The sequence below is a fragment of the Hippopotamus amphibius genome, chromosome 6 (assembly GCF_030028045.1).
Source record: "Hippopotamus amphibius kiboko isolate mHipAmp2 chromosome 6, mHipAmp2.hap2, whole genome shotgun sequence".
In the NCBI taxonomy this organism is placed as follows: domain Eukaryota; kingdom Metazoa; phylum Chordata; class Mammalia; order Artiodactyla; family Hippopotamidae; genus Hippopotamus; species Hippopotamus amphibius.
Genome location: NC_080191.1, coordinates 149,112,020 through 149,130,360, shown reverse-complemented (window position 1 = coordinate 149,130,360; position 18,341 = coordinate 149,112,020). Strand labels below are relative to the sequence as shown.

General features: G+C 33.7%; 1 protein-coding gene and 1 pseudogene across 6 annotated transcripts in view; both read right to left on the bottom strand.

The window, feature by feature from the left end:
- The window catches only part of ECT2 (epithelial cell transforming 2), a 57,788-nt gene that overhangs the window by 19,090 nt on the left and 20,357 nt on the right, over nt 1-18,341 (bottom strand). For all 6 annotated transcript variants that reach the window (XM_057740070.1, XM_057740069.1, XM_057740072.1 and 3 more), the window contains 7 exons: nt 15,087-15,206; nt 7,179-7,247; nt 5,950-6,060; nt 5,093-5,189; nt 3,213-3,294; nt 948-1,026; nt 439-558 (listed from right to left, as the gene is read on the bottom strand). In XM_057740070.1, the coding sequence (XP_057596053.1) occupies nt 439-558; nt 948-1,026; nt 3,213-3,294; nt 5,093-5,189; nt 5,950-6,060; nt 7,179-7,247; nt 15,087-15,206 (678 nt within the window). The remainder of the gene's footprint in view (nt 1-438; nt 559-947; nt 1,027-3,212; nt 3,295-5,092; nt 5,190-5,949; nt 6,061-7,178; nt 7,248-15,086; nt 15,207-18,341) is intronic.
- On the bottom strand, nt 14,340-14,464 carry LOC130856252 (U4 spliceosomal RNA; annotated as a pseudogene).

Below are 18,341 nucleotides of genomic sequence, written 5' to 3'. Positions count from 1 at the left end.
AATAACCAAGTTATCTCCTTCTTCAACAAAATACTGATTTCTTTGCTGGAAAAACTTATTTAAATTTCAAAAAAAACTCATAATTATTTTGTAAATCTTGAAGAAATATACATAGATACAAGAAGTTTCTAAAATTCTTGACCTAAGTATTTATTTGCATGGAAATAAACTAAATTTTCATTTTGACTTGGATTTGAAGTCATGAAAAATTATACTTCTTAATATTAGGCCTTCTCCTAAAAGCATTCAATTAATAGCATTAAATCAACTCATCTCATCAAAAAAATGTGATTATTTGAGTTTACTTTAAGCTTACTTACTTTAATCACTTAATTAAATTATATTAACTTATTGCACTTTCATCAAAGCTTGGTTTTAAACATTCAGTGAAGTCACACAAAACAGCAGTGTTATTATATCCTATTAAGGAAACTTTACCTCCAGGCAGTCATTGAAGAGGAAGAGAGTTACTTGTTCTCCTCTGTCACAGGGGTGCTCACCTAGAGAAATTGTTTCAACTCGCTGAACTAAGCTTCGGTGAGAAGATAAAAGATTAGCCTGAACAGATTGAAAATATTAATAAAAGATTATTTTATAGCAAACAATTTCTAAAAGTTATAATTTAAAAGAAAGTTGTGCCATGATTCTATTTATATTATAACTATAGACTCTAAATACAGTTGACCCTTGGACAACGCAGGTTTGAACTGTGCTGGTTCATTCATACATTTTCCTTCCAACAAATAAATACTACAGTACTACATAATCCACAGTTCGTTGAATCCATGAATACGGAATCACAGAAACAGAGGGCCAACTATATAAAGTTATATGCAGATTTTCTACTGCACTGGGCAGGTTGGTGTCCCTAACTCCCAGTTGTTCAAGGGTCAACTGTTAACAAGAAAAAGAAAATAAGCTGATAAGCATCAAAAATGAATACTTACTGGACATCCATCTACTTCATAAACAACATCGAAAATCTGCTTTTGAGCTTCTGTTTTTCTCTTATCCTCATTAATGTGGCTGAAAAATTAATAAAGTTACTTTTAAAACAACAGACTATAAAAACTGTATACACATACATCTCATGTCACACACACACAAAAAAATCCTTTCATGTGAGTCTATCTTAATTTTGATAACTGTATAAGTTAAAATTTTCTCTAAAAGTATCCCACTATATTAAAAAAATTTCATAGAATCCTTCAGAAAAGTATGTTTTGCTTTACTCCTTATTACATTCTCTCTTTTTGAAAAAACTATACTCACTATATACTTCCTAAAATACATTACACTGGCATAAACTTCAGGTTAATATAAGTTCTAAGTGTAAGCTCAGGTAAGGCTTTATGCAAATCATTCCCAAGTCATATGCTAATCATTTCACTGAAATAAAAATTAAGACTACAGCTCCCAGACAAGATGGATAAGGAGGAAAAAAATATACTCTGCTTGAAACAACTGAAAAAAAAAAAAAAAAAACACCACCAAAGTATAAAGAAACAGGGTTCTCAAATCACTGAGTCAATTCCTGCAAGACAGGAAACAATGCAAGGCCAATTATATCCTGTCTACAAAAGATACACTTTACATACAAAGCCATAAATAGACTGAAAGCAAAATGATGAAAATACTCTACCGTATAAGAGCACAATATACTCTTCTCAAGTGTACATGGATCGTTCTCCAAGTTAAGCCATAAAATGGGCCTCAAAAAGTTTGAAAGGATTGAAATAATACAAAGTATATTTTCCATAAAAAATGAAGTGAAATCAGACATTAGTAACAAAAGGAAACTTTGAAAATTCACAAATATGTGGGAATTAACCAACACACTCCTAAACAACCAACAGGTCAAGAAGTAATCACAAGGGAAATTAGAAAATACTTTCAAAAAAAAAAAAAACAAAAAACACAAAATTTATGGAATACTATTAAAACAGTGCTTAAAGGGAAATTTATAGCTATAAAAGTGTATAGTTTAAAAAATGATCTCAAATCAGAATCCTAACCTTCTACTTTAAGACACTGGGGGGCAAAAAGAGTAAGCTAAATCTAAAGCAAGCAGGAAAAAAGGAAATCATAAAGATCAGAGTGAAAAATGAATCAAATAGAGAATATAAAAGTAATAGAAAAAAATCAACCGAACTAAAAGCTTTTTTCTTTTATGGAAATATGTTAACACTGACTGCCCAATTCATAGTTTGTAGAAAGGATCAAGGCAAATCATGTGTGAGTATGTTAAACCATGAAGTGTTAAAAAACACTATTTTCCTGTTCTCAAAATAACCAAAAGCATGAAGGCTGGCTGATTAACATATAAAATACAAACATAAGCAAAAAACAAAATATGCATAATGCTTTTAGTAGCAACAGAAGCTGGTATTCACTAATTTGACTATTATCCTACTGCTAGACTCTTTCACTAGAGCTAGTGAAGTTTCTCTCCAGGAGCTCCTCTGCAAGTATTTTAAGAAACTATTTCATAAAGAAGCACCTCATGAAATCTCAGAAGTCATTTAATTAAATCTATTGAATATGTTTATATGTAAAGCTCAAAGAGGTGGAATGCCCTTGCTCTTCATTAAGCAAAACAATTAACAGCAATAGAGTTTTCGCTTATGATCATATTAGTCAGAAAAAATCATTTCTGATCAGTGCTGTGTCTCCAAGTCAGACCTACAATAAACAGCTTAAGTTTAACAATCAAGTTTCCTGGTAAATTTCATTGAGTTTATACTTTTAATACATCTCCAACAAACCCTATCAATTTAACCATAGAACTGAAAGTAAAAAATAAAAAGTCAAAGCTAATGTGAAAAAAGTATTATAAAACTTTTTTCATTTCATTATGGTCAAATTCCCGAGTTCCATTTGGGTAGTTTATATGAAAATGAAGACAAAGACAAGCTAAGCCTGCAGGTATATGAAGAAAATGTCTATTAGTGCATTTACAACATTTTCAAATTTCTGAACCATTGTTACTCTCTGCATAATAGTTCAATACCTTCAGAAATGTTCTTGATTAATCATTGTATTCTTAACAACATTTATAACATTTTACTGTGTGATGACACTACTATAAAATAATAGACACTATTTTACAGAATTTTGCTAATGATATTTTTCTCTCCATTTATGATTGTAATTATTCCACCAATTCCATTCTAAATCTAAGGAACAATAAAAAATTGAAATAATGTACTTACGTCATTACTTCCTTTAGTGATCCAATAGCTTTTTCTAGAGTGCTTTTATCAGGGTTCTCTTCAGCTGTATGCTTCTTAAGATCTGTAATGATAATGTTTTCTCTGTGATTAAAAAAAAATTCAGTGGTTTTCCAACTATGACTTAAAAATGCTGTCCACTTTGATAGATATAGGTTGATTAATTTTTTAAAAAAATAATATCTAACTTTTACTTTTAAAAAAGTTTTATGCAATGTTCCCTTAAGAGCTCTCTTCTTAAATGTATTAAAGTTTCCATATTTTTTCACTGACTAAATTTTCATAATATGTAACAGATTTTCTTACACTATTTCAATTCCCTTCTACTAAAGCAGCAGTCCCCAGCCTTTCTGGCACCAGGCACCGGTTTCATGGAAGACAATTTTTCTATAGATGGCAGGTGAGGTGGGGGGTGCGGAGATGGTTCAGGCAGTAATGCGAGCGATGGGGAGCAGCATATGAAGCTTTGCTCACTCGCCTGCCGCTCACCTCCTGCTGTGTGGCCTGGTTTCTAACAGGCCGTGGACTGACTGGTCCACGGCCTGGGGATTGGGAACCCTTTGTAGTAAAGCTTGAGAACGCCTAGATTCTTCAAACTCTCTCCACAGCACTAAAGGAAAACACATGATCCTTAATTAGCTAAGAAATCATTACACATGCTATATTTCATACTGAGACTCTCAGCTCCATCACAGAGAGCAGTTGGTGTCCTCAAGAGAAGGTTTTGTTTAGTTTATAGTTCATGAGATGTTTACACTTTGACTCTTCTCACCCAAGTTCCTTATAATGTTCCACCTAATGGTTCCCTAATACCATGCCCACCTAATCTTTTAAGTGGAATGATAGAAGAAAAAGGATTAGAAATCAAGTTCATTTTAGTCATGAACAACATTTGATAGGACTCCTATAAGTACTTAATGAAACAATAATGAAGAAAAATAAATTTAAAAAATACCCTGTTTTGTAAAGTTAAAAGTTCGTGTGGTCATATATTCTCCTTATAAAAATGTAAAATACAATAGCTTTTAAAGACTGGGGAAATCATTTTATATGTTAGTAATTATAAACTACATTAGATAAACTCAAAGAGAATAAAAATTATCAATTTTTGTTGTTAAAGACAATAACAGATTAAATAGTCACAAACTTAGCCTCCTTATCTGCTACAAACACTATTGTAGTTAAGGTTTGGGGACCAAAATGCTTTCTTACACTTATTCCTGTTAAATTTAAAAAACATAAAAATTGACACTGTCCTAAAACTATTCACTACTTTAGTCAGGTAAATATAAAAGCATATAAATATGCCTTTCTTTTTATGCAGGCATAATTTATTTACAAAAATTAACTGCTATAAAAATCTCTTTCATTGATATCTATAGTTTAAATTTTAGAAATAATGGACGTACGTTTCAATGGATGTATGCTGTGCAAAATGTAAGGAAAAAAAGCATAAGATCAAGCATAAAAATCTTTACTAAGGTTCAGAAAAAGACTAAATAACTTGAGACATTAATCATCTCTCATCTTGTGATTCTGTGGGTGAATTTTGTGTGGATGTAAACTCATTATGGATTAGTGACACACCATGAAATGTACGACTTTTTACTAGAGAGACAAAAAAGTATAATACTAGTCAATATAATTGACACCACAACAAATAAAGCATTTTAGGCCAGAGTGAATTTTTGTAGCTCCAACGATTATTCAGATTATTCATAAAGATATTTTCTATGTAAAAGATATAAGCTTTAAAGCTGAAACCTAAGAGCACCTTGAAAATGAGAAATTTTTCCAATATTTAAGAACAAAACAATTCCATAAAAACATCCAAATTGTCTGGAAACAGATCAGACAAGTACCATTTAAAAGTAATGCAACACTGGGTAATCTCTGTACTGGTCGGATAAGCAGTTCAACAAGGCTTTGCCGTCCACATTCTGGTTTAGCTTGGTTTATCTGAAAGGAATTAATTTATTCAAAAATTATTTATGGTGTACCCCCCCCAAAAATAATAAATAATAAAAAAATAAAATAAATAAAGTTAAATGAAATAAAAAAAAATTATTTAGAAGGTTTTCTGCAAAGATTAGACATTACGATTATTAGATTACACTTTTATCATTTGTGCCCTGATAAGAACTAATAGGAGAAGCAGGGTGACAGTTGTACTCTGGCAGATTACTGTGGCTGAATAATACCACAAGCCCTGAAACAGCCTCCTGGCAAACCAAGGATTAACACCTGCAACAGAGAGTGAGTTCCTCTAAGTACTCCTATACATTTGATTTGAATTTCTCTTAAATCTACATCATTCAAAAGAAAAAAAACAAACAAAATATTAATTATGCTGATACCATTTGGATAAACAAAATAAAGCACTGGTAAGATAAAAAAATCATTAAAAGCAAAACAAAATCTCACTGCAAAATTTTTAGAGGTGCTTGAGAATTAAACATGCATAACTTTAAAAAAAAAAAAGAAAACAAACAAACAAAACACAGACAACATTCATATTCACTCAGCTGCCTCTTGGATCCTGCTTGCAGCATGGCAAAACTTGTGAAGCTAAACATCACTGCCACTCTCAGGTAAAGCTCAAGTTAACAGATAACATTAAGGTGTTCTTACATGGATAAATTTTTACTAAAAGTATAATTTTAATGAACTCCTTCAGAAAATCATTCTTAGATTTTTATTTGAAAGAAATGTGCATTACCTTCAGAAATGCATGAAATCTTGGTTTCTGTTTTTCACATTTAATAATTGTTTCCTTGCTCATTTCAAAGAAGTTCACAAAGGGAGGGTAGGTTTTTACCAAATCTTTCGACTAGTAACAATAAAAAAAAGAAAATTAATGTGTGACGGAGGTTACCCTTAGTCAATGAAACTTAAAGTTGAATAACCAATAGTCAAAATCTTACATACTGGATGCAAAAAAAAGTTTAAGTTTCTTCTCAAGTGAAATACAGGAATTTATTTTATAAACTTTTCACTAACTAGTGAGTTAACTGCTAAACAAAATAAATCATTTGGTACACAGACCTAAAACCTGAAAAACAAATAAAGACTCAGAAAGAAACAAAAGCATATTAAAGCTTTTTGTATTGATATAAACATGACAAAGTTTTAAAACTTCTATTAATTCAGAATATAGTAATTATAGTTGATCTACACAGAAACCAAGAACATGTTATATAATCTATTGAAGGATCCAAACCACCATTAAAAGATCAACTGTATTGGGTAATTTTTAGGTAAAATGAAAACAAAAAAAAAAAAGGAAAATCTATTGACTAGTTGAGATTAACAAGTATCAAAAAGATATGGGACCACAATTTGCATATTTGGAATTCTCAACCAACCAGAAAAAATATTTAAGGCCTATATGGTAAGGATTAAAATTAGGAGACCTCAGAAAGCAAAAGTAAATGGGCAAGAATCGAAGGCACTGAAACTTATAAATCATATCCAAAGAGACTGAAAGAAATTTATAAATCCTATTCACAGCACCTCATTCAAAATTAAACTTAAACTATGTTGTTCTTATCTTAGAGAAGAAATGGTTCATTAGAAGGTTTTATGTAGACACAAAGACAGTAAAAACTGCTATCAACTAAGGAAAGAAAAAAATAAAACTATGGAAAATTTCAAAAAAATCATTAACCTGTGGCTATTTATGGGCAAATATCATGACATACAATAAAATGATTGTAGCACAATACAATTAGTGTTCCAAATGATGACCTTTAGCTATCAAGAAAGTGTTAGATTGTTTATGACGGCATGTTTCAGAAGACAAGAACACCCCAAATATATTTTACAAACATAACTATGTCAAAGTTTTTAAAAAGCTCTCACATTTAAGCAGGTAACTTTCATTCCCTGCCAGTCCTTGATGAGATGATACTTTAATTTGAAAACTTAGAAAAGAAATAAAATACATACATATTTAAGAAAGACATCACCAATGCTTTTGCTCTCATCCCAATTAACAATAAGGTCTTCAAGATCATCCTGAAAAAACACAAAATGAGACAATAAGATTGATTTTGACAATCCCTTTAACATCTTTTAATATTTGATATTTGAAAGATGCACTTTACATTTAATGTGTATAACAATTAATAACATTCTTTATCCTCAACAAGAAATTAACTTTTTGACTAGGAGGAAAATATCCTTTGAAAAATAATTAAGAAAATATAAAGAATGTCAAGTCAATAGACTAACTTCCCAGTATGATGTAGTAGTTCAATATCTTTTCTAATTATTAACTATAAAGCTGATTGGTGTGACTAATAACAGAATTAATTAATTATAGAAAACTACTATTGACCTTGCTGCTGAAGCATCAGCCATTAGAAACTGTAATCTATAATAGAGGTCAGCAAACTTTACTTAAAGGGCCAGAAGGTAAATATTTTAAGGCTTGCAGGCTATATGACTTCTGTCACAAATCCTCAACTCTGTCCTTATAGAACGGAAACAGCCATAGATAATACATAAATGATTGTGTGTGGCTGTGTATCAATAAAACTTACTTTACCAAAACAAACAAAACTTTACCAACTTCCTAAATTGGCTGGATCTGGTCCACTGACTATAGTTTGCTAATCCCTGGCCTATAAAATTTCTCAATCATCGTCCTAAAATACTATGTTTGTAAAAATTTAGAAGATATTTAAAAGCTTTCTAAGATAATAAAACACAAATCAGATGATAAAATGAGATGCCAAGAAATGGCATGCCCTAATTGAAATTCTAAAAGTGACTTTACAGTAGAAATTAATCAATAAACTTATATAAGAGGTTCTCAAAGTGTTATATGCAAACTCCCCTCCCCCAACGCTTTTTTAGTGGGATCCATGAGATTAAACTATTTTCGTTAGAATACTAAGGCATTATTTGACTCTTTAATTCTCTCATGAGGATACAACAGAGTTTCCTAGAGGCTACATGATGTGTGATACTACAACAGAATGAATTAAAAAGTAAACAGGAGAAATAGGCTTCTATTAAGCCAGACAGGAAACAAAAATAGATAAATAAGCAAACCAATATCACTCCTCACTATTTCTGTTTTGGAAATTACTTATTTTTCAAAAAAAACATGTTATTTATGCTACCATATAATGAGTCATTATTACTTTAAATTTATTAATGTATGTTTTTTAAGTTGGATAACTACACACAAAAAAGATGAACTTAAATCCTCACCTCAGCCAAAAATGAACTCAAGATTAGTTATAGATCTTATTATAAGAGCTAAAATGATACAACCTCTAGAAGAAAACATAGAAGAAAATCTTCAAAATCTTGAGTTAGGCAAAAATTTCTTAGCTATGACACCAAAAGCACATTAAATTTTTAAAAAAATGGATAAACCAGTCTTCATCAAAACTAAAATTTTGATATTTAAAAGACACCATTAAAGAAATGACAAACAACAACAGGCTGGGAGGAAATATCTGCAAAACACATAACTGATAAAGGACTTGTATCCAGAACTTAAAGAGAACCTTTTCAATTCAGTAAGATAACAAACAACACAACCAAAAAATGGGCACCAGATCTAAGCACACATTTCACGAAGATAATATACAGAAGATGGCAGAGTAGAAGGACAAGGGCTCATTTCCTCTTGCAAGAGCACCAGAATCACAACTAACTGCAGAACAATCATGGAAAGGAAGATACTGGAACTCACAAAAAAAAGGTATTCCACATCCAAAGACAAAGGAGAAGCCACAAGATAGAAGGAGGGGCACAATCTGATAAATCAAATCCCATAACCACTGGATGTGTGACTCACAAACTTGATAACAATTATACCACAGAAGTCCACCCACTGCAGGGAGGGTTCTGAGCCCGAAGTCAGGTTTCCCAACCTGAGGGTCCTGCAATGGGAGGAGGAATCCCCAGAGAATCAGACTTTGAAGGCCAGCAGGATTTGATTGCAGGACTTACACAGGACTGGGGGAAACAGAGACCCCGCTCTTGGAGGGCACACACAAAGTAGTATGTGCACCAGGACCCAGGGGGAGGGAGCACTGATCCGACAGGAGACTGAACCAGACCTACCTGCTAGTGTTGGAGCATCTCTTGCAGGCAGGGGGTGGCTGTGGCTCACAGCGGGACAAGGACACTGACAGCAGAAGTTCTGGGAAGTACTCATTGGTGTGAGCCCTCTGGGAGTCCTCCATTAGCCCCACCAAAGAGACTGTAAGCTCTAGTACTGGGTCGCCTAGGCCAAACAACCAACAGGGAGGAAACTCAGCCCCACCCATCAGCAGACAAGTGGAACAAAATTTTACTGAGCTCTGCCCACCAGAGCAACACCCAGCTCTACCACCACCAGTCCCTCCCATCAGGAAGCCTGCACAGGCCTCTCAGATAGCCTCATCCACCAGATGGCAGACAGCAGTAGCAAGAAGAACCATAATCCTGCAGCCTGCTGAATGAAAACCACAATCACAAAAACACAGACAAAATGAAAAGGCAGAGGATCATGTATCAGATGAAGGAGCAAGATAAAACCCCAGAAAAACAACTAAATGAAGGGGAGATAGGCAACCTTCCAGAAAAAGAACTCAAAACAATGATAGTGAAGATGATCCACGAACTCAGAAAACAACTGGATGCAAAGATTTTAAAGATGCATGAAATAATTAACAAAGACCTAGAAGAATTAAAGAACAAACAAACAGAGATAAGCAATACAAAAATTGAAATGAAAAATACAGTAGAAGGAATCAATAGTAGAATCACTGAGGGAGAAGAACAGATAAGTGACCTGAAAGACAGAATGGTGGAAATCACTGCTGTGGAACAGAACAAAAAAAAAAGAATGAAAAGAAATGAAGACAGCCTAAGAGACCTCTGGGACAACATTAAACACATCAACATTGACATTGTAGGGGTCCCAGAAGGAGAAGAGAGGGAGAAAGAGTCCAAGAAAATATTTGAAGAGACTATAGTCAAAAATTTCCCTAACATGGGAAAGGAAACAGCCACTCAAGTCCAGGAAGCTCAGAGAGTCTCAGGCAGGGTTAACCCAAGGAGAAACACACCAAGACACATAGTAATCAAACTGACAAAAATTAAAGACAAAGAAAAATTACTAAAAGCAACAAGGGAAAAATGACAACATACAGGGGAACTCCCATAAGCGTAACAGCTGATTCCTCAGCAGAAACTCGCAAGCCAGAAGGGAGTGGCAGGATATATTTTAAGTGATGAAAGGGAAGAAGCTACAACCAAGAGTACTCTACCCAGCAAGGATCTCATTCAGATTCCATGGAGAAATTGAAAGCTTTACAGATAAGCAACAGCTAAGAGAATTCAGCACCATCAAACCAGCCCTACAACAAATGCTATAGGAACTTCTCTAAAAGCAAAACACAAGAGTAGAAAAGGACCTACTAAAAGAAAACCCCAAAACAATTAAGAAAATGGTAATAGGAACATACATATTGATAATTATCTTGAATATAAATGGATTAAATGCTCCAATGAAAAGACACAGACTGGCTGAATGGATACAAAAACAAGACCCATATATATGCTGTCTACAAGAGACCCACTTCAGACCTAGGGACACATACAGACTGAAAGTGATATTACAGATGGAAAAAGATATTCCATGCAAATGGAAATCAAAAGAGCACTGGAGTAGCAATACTCACATCAGATAAAACAGACTTTAAAATAAAGAATGTTGTAAGAGACAACACCTAAAGAAAGTAGAGAAAGAAAAATAAACAAAACTCAAAGTTAGTACAAGGAAAAATCATAAAGATCAGAGCAGAAATAAATGAAATAGAAACAAATAAAACAATAGTAAAGATCAATAAAACTAAAAGCTGGTTCTTTGAGAAGATAAAGAAAATTGATAAACCTTTGGCAAGACTCATCAAGAAATAGAGGGTGAGGACTCAAATCAATAAAATCAGAAATGAAACAGGAGAAGTTACAATGGACACCACAAAAACAAAAAGCATTAAAAGAGACTACTACTAGCAAATATATGCCAATAAAATGGACAACATGGAAGAAATGAACAAATCTTAGAAAGAATTTTAATTATAAGGTTAATTCTTATAACCTTCCAAGACTGAATGAGGAAGAAATAGAAAATATGAACAGACCAATCACAAGTAATGAAATTGAAACTGTGAATAAAAATCTCCCAACAAACAAAAGTTCAGGACCAGATGGCTTCACAGGTGAATTCTATCAAACATTTAGAGATGAGCTAACACCCATCCTTCTCAAACTCTTTCAAAAAATTGGAGAGGAAGAACACTCCCAAACTCATTCTACAAGGTGACCATCACCCTGACACCGAAACCAGACAAAGATACTACAAAAAAAGAAAATATCAGACCAATATCACTGATGAACATAGATGCAAAAATCCTCAACAAAATACTAGCAAACAGAATCCAACAACACATTAAAAGGATCATACACCATGATCAAGTGGGATTTATCCCAGGAATGCAAGGGTTCTTCAATATACGCAAATCAATGTGATACACCATATTAACAAACTAAGAATAAAAACCATATGATCATCCCAATAGACGCAGAAAAAGCTTTTGACAAAATTCAACACCCATTTATGATAAAAACTCTCCAGAAGGTGGGCATAGAGGGAACCTACCTCAACATAATAAAGGCCACATATGACAAACCCACAGCAAACATCATTCTCAATGGTGAAAAACTGAAAGCATTCCCTCTAAGATCAGGAATAAGACAAAGATGTCCACTCTTGCCACTACTATCCAACATAGTTTTGGAAGTCCTTGCCACAGCAATCAGAGAAGAAAAAGAAATAAAAAGGAATCCAAACTGGAAAAGAATAAGTAAAACTGTCACTGTTTGCGGATGACATGATACTATACATAGAAAATCCTAAACATGCCACCAGAAAACTACTTGAGCTAATCAATGAATCTGGTAAAGTTGCAGGATACAAAATTAACACACAGAAATCTCTTGCATTTCTATATACTAACAATGAATGATCAGAAAGAGAAATTAAGGAAATAATCCCATTCACCAATGCAACAAAAAGAATAAATACCTAGGAATAAACCTACCTAAGGAAGTAAAAGACCCATACTCAGAAAACTATAAGACACTAATCAAAGCAATCAAAGACGACACAAAGAGATGGAGAGATATACCATGTTCTTGGATTGGAAGAATCAACATTGTGAAAATGACCACACTACCCAAAGCAATCTACAGATTCAATGCAATCCCTCTCAAATTACCAATGGCACTTTTTTACAGAACTAGAACAAAAAATCCTAAAATCTGTATGGAGACACAAAAGACCCCAAATAGCCAAAGCAATCTTGAGGGAAAGAAACGGAGCTGGAGGAATCAGACTCCCTGACTTCACAGCCTATACTACAAAGCTACAGTAACCAAGACAATATGGTACTGGCACAAAAACAGAAGTATAGATCAATGGAACAGGATAGAAAGCCCAGAGATAAACCAATCTCAGAGGTCAACTAATCTATGACAAAGGAGGCAAGAATATACAATGGAGAAAAGACAGCCTCTTCAATAAGTGGTGCTGGGAAAACTGGACAGCTACATGTAAAAGAATGAAATTAGAATGCTCCCTAACACCATACACAAAAATAAACTCAAAATGGATTCAAGACCTAAATGTAAGGGCCAGACTTTCCTCCTAGAGGAAAACATAGGAAGAGTACTCTCTGACATAAATCACAGCAAGATCTTCTTTGACCCACCTCCTAGAGTAACGGAAATAAAAACAAAAATAAATAAGTGGGACCTAATGAAACTTCAAAGCTTCTGCACAGCAAAGGAAACTATAAGCAAGAAGAAAAGACAACCCTCAGAATGGGAGAAAATATTTGCAAACAAATCAACAGACAAAGGATTAATCTCCAAAATATATAAACAGTTCATCCAGCTCAATATCAAATAAACAAACAACCCAATCAAAAATTGGGCAGAAGACCTAAATAGGCATTTCTCCAAGAGGCCCATGAAAAGCTGCTCAACATCATTAATTATTAGAGAAATGCAAATCAAAACCACAATGAGGTCACACGGGTCAGAATGGACATCATCAGAAAATTGACAAACAGTAAATGCTGAAGAAGGTGTGGAGAAAAGGGAACGCTCTTGCACTGTTGGTGGGAATGTAAATTGATACAGCCACTATGGAGAACAGTATGGAGGTTCCTTCAAAAATTAAAAACAGAATTATCATATGACCCAGCAATCCCACTACTGGGCATATACCCAGAGAAAACCTTAATTCAAAAAGACACATGCACTCCAATGTTCATTGCAGCACTATTTACAATAGCCAGGACACAGAAGCAACCTAAATGTCCACCAACAGAGGAACAGATAAAGATGTAGTACATATATACAATGGAATTTTACTCAGCTGTAAAAAGGAACGAAACTGGGACATTTTAGAGACATGGATGGACCTAGAGACTGCCATACAGAGTGAAGTGACTCAGAAAGAGAAAAACAAATACCGTATATTAACATATATATGCAGAATACAGAAAAATGGTACAAATCAACCGGTTTGCAAAGCAGAAATAGAGACACAGATGTAAAGAACAAATATATGGACACCAAGTGAGGAAAACGGGGGTGGGAGAGGATGAACTGGGAGATTGGGATTGCCATATATGCATTACTAACAAGAAAAAAATATCAAATAGTGCACTTTAAATATATGCAGCTTATTGTATGTCCAAAAAAATTTTAAAAAGTAAGTTAATGCTGGGCCTTCCCTGGTGGCGCAGTGGTTAAGAATCCACCTGCCAATGCAGGGGACACAGGTTCAATCCCTGGTCTGGGAAGATCCCACATGCTGCAGAGCAACTAAGTCCGTGAGCCACAACTACTGAAGCCCACGTGCCCAGACCTCATGCTCTGCAACAAGAGAAGCCACCGCAATGAAAAGCCCTTGCACCACAATGAAGAGTACTCCAGAGTACCCCCCCGCTTGCCACAACTAGAGAAAGCCTGAATGCAGCAATGAAGACCAAACACAGTCAACAAATAAATAAATAAATAAGTTAATGTATTTGTTTGAAAACATTCTGTAACTCAGATTGATCTTTTTTACTGTAATATGGAAAAGTTTTCAATTAGCAATAAGAGTGCACCTCGGACAAACCTCACTGACTATGATATTGCCGCTGCACAAAGCTGGAATAACAATAATATGGGTTGTTTTGAGAAGAAAATAATCAATTTTGCTCAGGTATCAAATAGTAAAAATAAGAGGAAATAAAGCTAAACTACTTTTAAGAGTTCAGCTAAACCTGCCCCAAAATTACTTTACCATGAGAAACTGATACCTGGAATTCATGGACCTTTCATCAAAAGAAAGTCATTAAAAAGAGGACAGCATTGTCTTATATGGTTTTGGCATTTATCTGACTATATATAAAGAGAGAAATGAATGAAATGATCTCTAAGTCCCTTCCAACTTCAGTTTTTCAAACAAACCAAAGCAAAACAAAAACATACAACCCAAGACCAACAACAGTAAGAAAATAAAAAAAATAGTACTAGTGAACACGTCTCTATAGAAAATAATTCATAAGGTCTAAATTCCTTATTTTCAAATTAATCAAAATCAAAAAACAGGCAAACAGCTAACATTAATAAGGCACTTGAGCAAAAAGACAAATGATTCAAAGGAATAAACGAGGGATTTAGAAATTTTAAATACAAAATTTATTTAGCTAATCAGCAGTACCTGAAAAATCATAGTAAATATACACAACCTAAAAAGAATTACTACCACACTAATATAAACAAATTTACCTTTATCTTAGTGTGCACATCAAAGATATCCGGAATACTACCAAAAATAGTCTTAATCTCTTCTGGTGCAAGGATAGGCCCACCTCGTTGTCCTTCCTCTTCCAACGGCACTTGAAATAACTAAAAGGTAAAAAAAGACTAATTTAGGTAGATTGTGGAAAAAGAAAAAAGAATTTTAAATCTAACATATAGACAGTGATAAAGGAAAGATGTTAATGGAAAAGAAAAAAAAATAATTAAAATAAAAACTTCTCCCTAAATTTGAGACCTTATCTCATAACATTTTCTAGTCTATTTTATCCTATTTATTTATACATCTGTGTATACATAATCTTGCAATAAAATGTTATGTTAGAATCTAACAAAAGTTTATCATAGTTCTACAAATCATTAAAATTGTTAGTTGATTCAGAGTAATTTCTACTTTTTTTATTAAGTACTAAGGAAGAAAGCAATAACCAATCACATACTTAACATAAGTACTAAATGTTTTGAAATGACAGCAAAAAAACTTGGTTTAGGGGATTTGAAGCTAGAAGACCTGTTTGTATCCATGTTGCTGCTTATATTAATCTTAAAAAAATAAAAGGAAAAACAACTCCCTAGAACTAGTAAGTGAATTTAGCAAGGTCACAGGATACAAGATCAGCACGCACATGCATGCATGCACACACACGCATGCACGCACACTGTAAAAATCATGTCTCTATATACCAGCATTATACAAATTGAAACCAAAGCTTAAAAAGCAATATCATTTACCGTAAAAAGTTAAAATACTTAAGTATAAATAAAATAAATCACCTATATGATGCTACAGAATGTTGATGAAAGAAATCAAAGAAAACCTAAATAAATGAAGTCATATGGTCATGGACTGAAAGATTCAACACAGTAAAAATGTCAACTGTCCCCCTAAATTGATTTATGGATTTACCCCAATGCCTATCCAAAAATGCCAGGACTTTTCATAGATTAAGAAAACCTGATTCTAAAAATTTATATGGAAAGGCAAAGAGCTTCTTACTATAAAGCTGCAGTATTCAAGACTGTGTGACACAGGTGAAGGGAGAAACATTCAAGATCAACAGAACAAAATAGAGTCTAGAAACAAACCTACACAAATATGGCCAAGTAATTTTTTGACAAAGGTGTAAAAGCAATTCAGTGGAGGAAGGCTAGCAGTTCAACAAATGGCATTAAAACACCATTTGCCATAGGCAAAAAAATGAACTTCAGCCTAAATATAACCCTCACACAAAAATTAACTTAAAAAGGATCATAAACCTAAAGGAAAAACCTAAAACTATGAAATGTTTAGAAGAAAAAGCAGGAGAAAAATATTGTTACTTAGGTTTAGGTAAAGAGTGTTTAAATACGAAATCAAAAGCATGATGTATAAGAGAAAAAAACTAATAAACTGGACTTCATCAAAATGAAAAACTTCTCAGCAAAAAATTTACAATGAGAAAACATGCTATAGACTATAAAAAAATATTTGCAAATCAAATTATCTGACAAAGGACTAGTCTTCAAAATATATTAAAAATTCTCAAAACTCAGGAAGAAAATCAACCCAATTAAAAATGGGCAAAATCTTTAAAAAGTAATTTCAATACAAAAAAGATATACAGATGCCAAATAAGGACAAGAATAAATGTTCAGTATCATTAGTCCTTTTGGAAATGTACATTAAAGCCACGATGAGATATCACTACACACCTACTTGAATGGCTAAAATAAAAAATACTGATAACATCAAGCAACGGTGAGGAAGTGAGCAACTGGAACTCTCACAGGTTGCTGGTGGAAGTGCAAAATTGTATAGCCCCTCTAAAAAAGGTTTGACAATTTCTTTTAAAGTCAAACATTACTTACCATATGATCCAGCAACACCACTCCCAGGTGTTTACCCAAGAGAAATGAAAATATATGTTCACATAAAACTTACACACAAATGGTGGTAACAGCTCTATTCATAACCACTCAAAACTGGAAACAACCCAAATGTCATTTTTAATAAGTCAGCAGATAAACAAATTGTGGTACATCCATACAATGGCAAACTACTCAGCAATAAAAAGTACCAAACTACTGACATACACAAGTTAGATGAAACTCAAAGGCTAAAAGAAACCAGACTCAATAGGTTATAGGCTATATGATTTCATTTTATGACATTTTCAAAAAAGATAAAATTATAAAAATGGAGAAGAGATCAGTGGTTACCAGGAGTTGGAATGAGAAAAGGGTGTGACAAAAAGAAATAGTACCAGGAGTTTTTTGGGGGATGAAAATGTTCTGCATTGTAGTGGTGGTTATACAAATTTTCACGTTAAAAGTCAAAGAAATGTACATCAAAGAAAGAGTCAATTTTACTGTATAATTAATAAAATTTGACATAAATTTTAATGTTAATTGACTATTCAAAGTAAAAATAGTAATGTATTATTGGGTTCTTAACATATGAAGAAGTAAAATGAATGACAATAGCACAAAGGGCAGGAGAGGATTAATGGAAGTAAGGGAGAAAGGAAGGAAGGGAGGGAGGAAATAAAGTTCATTGTATAATAGTAAAACTACATTAAGATTATGAATTGTGGACTTCCTAGGTGGTGCAGTAGTTAAGAATCTGCCTGCCAATGCAGGGGACATGGGTTCAATCCCTGCCCCAGGAAGATACCACATGCCACAGAGCAACTAAGCCCGTGTGCCACAACTCTTGAGCCTGAGCTCTAGAGCCCATGAGCCACAACTATTGAGCCTATGTGCCACAACTACTGAAGCCTATGCGCCTAGAGCCTGTGCTCTGCAACAAGAGAAGCCACTGCAATGAGAAGCCTGCACACCACAACGAAGAGTAGCCCCCGTTCTCCCTCTCCCCAACTAGAGGAAGCCCGTGTGCAGCAATGAAGAACCCAACACTGGCAATAAATAAACAGATAAATTAAAAAAAAAAAAAAGATTATGAATTGTTCCTGTTTTTAAGAACTACTACAATTTGACAACAGTTTATCCCCCCCACAAAAAAGGACATATATATTCAGGTCTTCCTACCCACTGAAAACAAAATACTTAAGTAAGAAAAACTTCTTTCTAAATACATCAATACATCAATAAGCTGACAAGAAAGTAAGGTACCTTCAGAAGCCAAAATCTAAGCGAAAGTAGAAAAGTTGAGTACTAAACCAACTTTTTGCCCCAAAGACATTTGCCTAAACTAATGAAAGTTAAGCTTTACCTACAAAAGCCTCA